General features: G+C 48.5%; 1 protein-coding gene across 2 annotated transcripts in view; it reads right to left on the bottom strand.

The window, feature by feature from the left end:
• The window catches only part of LOC147102617 (ras-related protein Rab-37-like), a 505,661-nt gene that overhangs the window by 5,657 nt on the left and 490,691 nt on the right, over positions 1–9,313 (bottom strand). For both annotated transcript variants that reach the window (XM_085963264.1, XM_085963265.1), the window contains exons 7-8: positions 4,120–4,176; positions 7–83 (exon numbers count right to left, since the gene is read on the bottom strand). In XM_085963264.1, the coding sequence (XP_085819390.1) occupies positions 7–83; positions 4,120–4,176 (134 nt within the window). The remainder of the gene's footprint in view (positions 1–6; positions 84–4,119; positions 4,177–9,313) is intronic.

Genomic DNA, 9,313 nt, shown 5'->3' with positions numbered 1-9,313 from the left:
ACTTACTTTGCCACTGCCAGGAATGCCAGCTCTACGTTGATGCCAGTTTTGGCACTGGTCTCTATGAAAGGAACTCCATACTCCTGTGGGTCAGAGAAAGGCACGTTGTTAGCATAGGGCCAGACACAGACATGTTACTAACAGCTTACACACTCCTGCACAGAAACCACAGTGTATCTCACACTGGTGTAGATATCACAGTGAACCACTGGTGTAGATATCACAGTGAATATCACACGTGTAGATATCACAGTGAATCACTGGTGTAGATATCACAGTGAATCACTGGTGTAGATATCACAGTGAGTCACTGGTGTAGATATCACAGTGAATCACTCACTGGTGTAGATATCACAGTGAATCACTGGTGTAGTTATCACAGTGAATCACTGGTGTAGATATCACAGTGAGTCACTGGTGTAGATATCACAGTGAATCACTCACTGGTGTAGATATCACAGTGAGTCACTGGTGTAGATATCACAGTGAATCACTCACTGGTGTAGATATCACAGTGAGTCACTGGTGTAGATATCACAGTGAGTCACTGGTGTAGATATCACAGTGAATCACTGGTGTATATATCACAGTGAATCACTCACTGGTGTAGATATCACAGTGAATCACTGGTGTGGCTATCACAGTGAGTCACTGGTGTAGATATCACAGTGAGTCACTGGTATAGATATCACGGTGAATCACTCACTGGTGTAGATATCACAGTGAACCACTGGTGTAGATATCACAGTGAACCACTGGTGTAGATATCACAGTGAACCACTGGTGTAGATATCACAGTGAGTCACTGGTGTAGATATCACAGTGAATCTCACACGTGTAGATATCACAGTGAACCACTGGTGTAGATATCACAGTGAATCACTGGTGTATATATCACAGTGAATCACTCACTGGTGTAGATATCACAGTGAGTCACTGGTGTAGATATCACAGTGAGTCACTCACTGGTGTAGATATCACAGTGAGTCACACACTGGTGTAGATATCACAGTGAACCACTGGTGTAGATATCACAGTGAATCACTCGTGTAGATGTCACAGTGAATCACTGGTGTAGCTATCACAGTGAGTCACTGGTGTAGATATCACAGTGAGTCACAGACTGGTGCAGAGATCACAGTGAGTCACACACTGGTGTAGATATCACAGTGAGTCACACACTGGTGTAGATATCACAGTGAGTCCCACCCTGGTGCAGATATCACAGTGAGTCACAGACTGGTGCAGATATCACAGTGAGTCACAGACTGGTGCAGATATCACAGTGAGTCACACACTGGTGTAGATATCACAGTGAGTCACACACTGGTGTAGATATCACAGTGAGTCACACACTGGTGTAGATGTCACAGTGAGTCACACACTGGTGCAGATGTCACAGTGAGTCACACACTGGTGCAGATGTCACAGTGAGTCACACACTGGTGTAGATATCACAGTGAGTCACACACTGGTGCAGATGTCACAGTGAGTCACACACTGGTGTAGATATCACAGCGAGTCACACACTGGTGTAGATATCACAGTGAGTCACACACTGGTGCAGATATCACAGTGAGTCGCACACTGGTGAAGATATCACAGTGAATCACTGGTGTAGATATCACAGTGAGTCACACACTGGTGTAGATATCACAGTGAGTCACACACTGGTGCAGATATCACAGTGAATCACTGGTGTAGATATCACAGTGAGTCACACACTGGTGTAGATATCACAGTCACACACTGGTGCAGATATCACAGTGAATCACTGGTGTAGATATCACAATGAGTCACACACTGGTGTAGATATCACAGTGAGTCACACACTGGTGTAGATATCACAGTGAGTCACACACTGGTGTAGATATCACAGTGAGTCACACACTGGTGTAGATATCACAGTGAGTCGCACACTGGTGAAGATATCACAGTGAATCACTGGTGTAGATATCACAGTGAGTCACACACTGGTGTAGATATCACAGTGAGTCACACACTGGTGTAGATATCACAGTGAGTCACACACTGGTGTAGATATCACAGTGAGTCACACACTGGTGTAGATATCACAATGAGTCACACACTGGTGTAGATATCACAGTGAGTCACACACTGGTGCAGATATCACAGTGAGTCACACACTGGTGTAGATATCACAGTGAGTCACACACTGGTGCAGATATCACAGTGAGTCACACACTGGTGTAGATATCACAATGAGTCACACACTGGTGTAGATATCACAATGAGTCACACACTGGTGTAGATATCACAATGAGTCACACACTGGTGTAGATATCACAGTGAGTCACACACTGGTGTAGATATCACAGTGAGTCACACACTGGTGCAGATATCACAGTGAGTCACACACTGGTGTAGATATCACAATGAGTCACACACTGGTGTAGATATCACAATGAGTCACACACTGGTGTAGATATCACAATGAGTCACACACTGGTGTAGATATCACAGTGAGTCACACACTGGTGCAGATATCACAGTGAGTCACACACTGGTGTAGATATCACAGTGAGTCACACACTGGTGCAGATATCACAGTGAGTCACACACTGGTGTAGATATCACAATGAGTCACACACTGGTGTAGATATCACAATGAGTCACACACTGGTGTAGATATCACAATGAGTCACACACTGGTGTAGATATCACAATGAGTCACACACTGGTGTAGATATCACAATGAGTCACACACTGGTGTAGATATCACAATGAGTCACACACTGGTGTAGATATCACAATGAGTCACACACTGGTGTAGATATCACAGTGAGTCACACACTGGTGTAGATATCACAGTGAGTCACACACTGGTGCAGATATCACAGTGAGTCACACACTGGTGTAGATATCACAGTGAGTCACACACTGGTGCAGATATCACAGTGAGTCACACACTGGTGTAGATATCACAATGAGTCACACACTGGTGTAGATATCACAATGAGTCACACACTGGTGTAGATATCACAATGAGTCACACACTGGTGTAGATATCACAATGAGTCACACACTGGTGTAGATATCACAATGAGTCACACACTGGTGTAGATATCACAATGAGTCACACACTGGTGTAGATATCACAATGAGTCACACACTGGTGTAGATATCACAGTGAGTCACACACTGGTGTAGATATCACAGTGAGTCACACACTGGTGTAGATATCACAGTGAGTCACACACTGGTGTAGATATCACAGTGAGTCACACACTGGTGCAGATATCACAGTGAGTCACACACTGGTGTAGATATCACAGTGAGTCACACACTGGTGCAGATATCACAGTGAGTCACACACTGGTGTAGATATCACACTGAGTCACACACTGGTGTAGATATCACCCGTCTATTTGTCCATGAAAAGACAGAATGTGTCAATGAGCGTGATGTAAGCCAAGCTAAGACAGAGGGGCCGATTTTACAACTGCACCCAACTTTTGGGCAACCTTTCCCGCCTTGGTGCATATCAGGAGCTCGTGGGCAGTGTGCGAGGCTCCCGATGATAGGACACATTTGTGGGTTTGAGGCTCGAGTCCACAGGTCTGTGCACCAGATAACTAAAGAGAAAGAGCTGGCATTTATATAGCGCCATCCACAACCTCAGGACAGCCAATGAAGTACTTTTTGAAGTGTAGTCACTGTTGTAATGTAGGAAACGTGGCCGCCAATTCGCGCACAGCAAGCTCCCACAAACAGCAATATGGTAATGACCAGATGATGTGTTCTTATTGATGGTAGTTGAGGGACAAATATTGGCCAGGACACTGGGGAGAACTCCCCTGCTCTTCTTCGAATAGTAGCCATGGGATCTTTTACATCCCCCTTAGAGGGCAGGCGGGGCCTCAGTTTAACGTCTCATCTGAAAGGCGGCCCCTCCGACAGTGCTGCACCCGCTCAGCACTGCACTGGAGTGTCAGCCCTGATTTTGTACACAAGTGGGACTTGAACCCACAACCTTCTGACTCCGAGACGAGAGTGCTGCCCACTGAACCATGGCTGACACTCGCAAATTTAACATTGCGGATAACGAGCTGCGAGGTCAGGATTGCACGTCAATGGGTGGTGTTGTGTTCAACTTACCCTGGCCAGTTTCTCTCCTTCTTCTCTCTTGATGGCTCTCTCACTGGTTATGTCGGCCTGCAACAATAAAACAGAGCAATGTGGCTGGCCACTGGGTATTTCAACAGGGTAAGGCTACTCAGGTTGGGCAAGCTCAAGAGCACGGTGGTGGTCAAGCCAGATGTGACAGGCTTTCCTGGGCAAAGGCAGAGATAAAGACAGTGGAGGAGGTGATGGAAGGTCAAAAACACTGTGTCGGAGGAGATCAAGCGATAGGCACATTGCAAAATGGAGCGATTTCTGCATTTTACTTTTAAATGAATTAAGATAGATAGAGTAAACCTGATTGAAAAACGGCTTCCACAATTGTGAGTGTGCTGATCAATGAAAACTTAGCAGATTATTCAATGACAAAAATGCATCCTGGAAGACTAGAAATGGAGGGAGGGACACTGTGAATGATCGATGGAGGGAGGGACACTGTGAATGATCGATGGAGAGAGGGACACTGTGAATGATCGATGGAGGGAGAGACACTGTGAATGATCGATGGAGGGAGGGACACTGTGAATGATCGATGGAGGGAGGGACACTGTGAATGATCGATGGAGGGAGGGAAACTGAATGATCGATGGAGGGAGGGACACTGTGAATGATCGATGGAGGGAGGGACACTGTGAATGATCGATGGAGGGACAGACACTGTGTATGATCGATGGAGGGAGAGACACTGTGAATGATCGATGGAGGGAGAGACACTGTGAATGATCGATGGAGGGAGGGACACTGTGAATGATCGATGGAGGGAGAGACACTGTGAATGATCGATGGAGGGAGAGACACTGTGAATGATCGATGGAGGGAGAGACACTGTGAATGATCGATGGAGGGAGAGACACTGTGAATGATCGATGGAGGGAGGGACACTGTGAATGATCGATGGAGGGAGGGACACTGTGAATGATCGATGGAGGGAGGGACACTGTGAATGATCGATGGAGGGAGAGACACTGTGAATGATCGATGGAGGGAGAGACACTGTGAATGATCGATGGAGGGAGAGACACTGAATGATCGATGGAGGGAGAGACACTGTGAATGATCGATGGAGGGAGAGACACTGTGAATGATCGATGGAGGGAGAGACACTGTGAATGATCGATGGAGGGAGAGACACTGTGAATGATCGATGGAGGGAGAGACACTGTGAATGATCGATGGAGGGAGGGACACTGTGAATGATCGATGGAGGGAGGGACACTGTGAATGATCGATGGAGGGAGGGACACTGTGAATGATCGATGGAGGGAGGGACACTGTGAGTGATCGATGGAGGGAGAGACACTGTGAGTGATCGATGGAGGGAGAGACACTGTGAATGATCGATGGAGGGAGAGACACTGTGAATGATCGATGGAGGGAGGGACACTGTGAATGATCGATGGAGGGAGGGACACTGTGAATGATCGATGGAGGGAGGGACACTGAATGATCAATGGAGGGAGGGACACTGTGAATGATCGATGGAGGGAGAGACACTGTGAATGATCGATGGAGGGAGAGACACTGTGAATGATCGATGGAGGGAGGGACACTGTGAATGATCGATGGAGGGAGGGACACTGTGAATGATCGATGGAGGGAGAGACACTGTGAATGATCGATGGAGGGAGGGACACTGTGAATGATCGATGGAGGGAGAGACACTGTGAATGATCGATGGAGGGAGGGACACTGTGAATGATCGATGGACGGAGACATACTGTGAATGATCGATGGAGGGAGGGACACTGTGAATGATCGATGGAGGGAGAGACACTGTGAATGATCGATGGAGGGAGAGACACTGTGAATGATCGATGGAGGGAGAGACACTGTGAATGATCGATGGAGGGAGAGACACTGTGAATGATCGATGGAGGGAGGGACACTGTGAATGATCGATGGAGGGAGAGACACTGTGAATGATCGATGGAGGGAGGGACACTGTGAATGATCGATGGAGGGAGAGACACTGTGAATGATCGATGGAGGGAGGGACACCGTGAATGATCGATGGAGGGAGAGAGACTGTGAATGATCGATGGAGGGAGGGACACTGTGAATGATCGATGGAGGGAGAGACACTGTGAATGATCGATGGAGGGAGAGACACTGTGAATGATCGATGGAGGGAGAGACACTGTGAATGATCGATGGAGGGAGAGACACTGTGAATGATAGATGGAGGGAGAGACACTGTGAATGATCGATGGAGGGAGGGACACTGTGAATGATCGATGGAGGGAGGGACACTGTGAATGATCGATGGAGGGAGAGACACTGTGAATGATCGATGGAGGGAGAGACACTGTGAATGATCGATGGAGGGAGGGACACTGTGAATGATCGATGGAGGGAGGGACACTGTGAATGATCGATGGAGGGAGAGACACTGTGAATGATCGATGGAGGGAGAGACACTGTGAATGATCGATGGAGGGAGAGACACAGTGAATGATCGATGGAGGGAGAGACACTGTGAATGATCGATGGATGGAGGGACACTGTGAATGATCGATGGAGGGAGGGACACTGCGAATGATCGATGGAGGGAGAGACACTGTGAATGATCGATGGAGGGAGAGACACTGTGAATGATCGATGGAGGGAGAGACACTGTGAATGATCGATGGAGGGAGGGACACTGTGAATGATCGATGGAGGGAGGGACACTGTGAATGATCGATGGAGGGAGGGACACTGTGAATGATCGATGGAGGGAGAGACACTGTGAATGATTGATGGAGGGAGGGACACTGTGAATGATCGATGGAGGGAGAAACACTGTGAAAGATCGATGGAGGGAGGGACACTGTGAATGATCGATGGAGGGAGGGACACTGTGAATGATCGATGGAGGGAGAGACACTGTGAATGATCGATGGAGGGAGGGACACTGTGAATGATCGATGGAGGGAGGGACACTGTGAATGATCGATGGAGGGAGGGACACTGTGAATGATCGATGGAGGGAGGGACACTGTGAATGATCGATGGACGGAGAGATACTGTGAATGATCGATGGAGGGAGGGACACTGTGTATGATCGATGGACACTGTGAATGATCGATGGAGGGAGAGACACTGTGAATGATCGATGGACGGGGAGATACTGTGAATGATCGATGGAGGGAGAGACACTGTGAATGATCGATGGAGGGACACTGTGAATGATCGATGGAGGGAGAGACACTGTGAATGATCGATGGAGGGAGAGACACTGAATGATCGATGGAGGGAGAGACACTGTGAATGATAGATGGAGGGAGGGACACTGTGAATGATCGATGGAGGGAGGGACACTGTGTATGATCGATGGAGGGAGGGACACTGTGAATAATCGATGGAGGGAGAGACACTGTGAATAATCGATGGAGGGAGGGACACTGTGAATGATCGATGGAGGGAGGGACACTGTGAATGATCGATGGAGGGAGAAACACTGTGAATGATCGATGGAGGGAGGGACACTGTGATTGATCGATGGAGGGAGAGACACTGTGAATGATCGATGGAGGGAGAGACACTGTGAATGATCGATGGAGGGAGGGACACTGTGAATGATCGATGGAGGGAGGGACACTGTGAATGATCGATGGAGGGAGGGACACTGTGAATGATCGATGGAGGGAGGGACACTGTGAATGATCGATGGAGGGAGGGATACTGTGAATGATCGATGGAGGGAGGGACACTGTGTATGATCGATGGAGGGAGGGACACTGAATGATCGATGGAGGGAGAGACACTGTGAATGATCGATGGAGGGAGAGACACTGTGAATGATCGATGGAGGGAGGGACACTGTGAATGATCGATGGAGGGAGAGACACTGTGACTGATCGATGAAGGGAGGGACACTGTGAATGATCGATGGAGGGAGGGACACTGTGAATGATCGATGGAGGGAGGGACACTGTGAATGATCGATGGAGGGAGGGACACTGTGAATGATCGATGGAGGGAGGGACACTGTGAATGATCGATGGAGGGAGGGACACTGTGAATGATCGATGGAGGGAGAGACACTGTGAATGATCGATGGAGGGAGAGACACTGTGAATGATCGATGGAGGGTGGGACACTGTGAATGATCGATGGAGGGAGAGACACTGTGAATGATCGATGGAGGGAGAGACACTGTGAATGATCGATGGAGGGAGGGACACTGTGAATGATCGATGGAGGGAGAGACACTGTGAATGATCGATGGAGGGAGAGACACTGTGAATGATCGATGGAGGGAGAGACACTGAATGATCGATGGAGGGAGAGACACTGTGAATGATCGATGGAGGGAGAGACACTGAGAATGATCGATGGAGGGAGGGACACTGTGAATGATCGATGGAGGGAGAGACACTGTGAATGATCGATGGAGGGAGGGACACTGTGAATGATCGATGGAGGGAGGGACAATGTGAATGATGGATGGAGGGAGAGACACTGTGAATGATCGATGGAGGGAGGGACACTGTGAATGATCGATGGAGGGAGAGACACTGTGAATGATCGATGGAGGGAGGGACACTGTGAATGATCGATGGAGGGAGGGACAATGTGAATGATCGATGGAGGGAGGGACAATGTGAATGATGGATGGAGGGAGAGACACTGTGAATGATCAATGGAGGGAGGGACACTGTGAATGATCGATGGAGGGAGGGACAATGTGAATGATGGATGGAGGGAGAGACACTGTGAATGATCGATGGAGGGAGTGACACTGTGAATGATCGATGGAGGGAGAGACACTGTGAATGATCAATGGAGGGAGGGACACTGAATGATCGATGGAGGGAGGAACACTGTGAATGATCGATGGAGGGAGAGACACTGTGAATGATCGATGGAGGGAGGGACACTGTGAATGATCGATGGAGGGAGAGACACTGTCAATGATCGATGGAGGGAGGGACACTGTGAATGATCGATGGAGGGAGAGACACTGTGAATGATCGATGGAGGGAGAGACACTGTGAATGATCGATGGAGGGAGGGACACTGTGATTGATCGATGGAGGGAGGGACACTGTGAATGATCGATGGAGGGAGAGACACTGTGAATGATCGATGGAGGGAGGGACACTGTGAATGATCGATGGAGGGAGAGACACTGTGAATGATCGATGGAGGGAGGGACACTGTGAATGATCGATGGAGGGAGGGACAC

Source organism: Somniosus microcephalus, chromosome 21 (genome assembly GCF_052327205.1).
Source record: "Somniosus microcephalus isolate GS21.2 chromosome 21, FLI_Smic_1.0, whole genome shotgun sequence".
Taxonomy (NCBI): Eukaryota; Metazoa; Chordata; class Chondrichthyes; order Squaliformes; family Somniosidae; genus Somniosus; species Somniosus microcephalus.
This window is presented reverse-complemented; position numbering and strand designations above follow the sequence as displayed.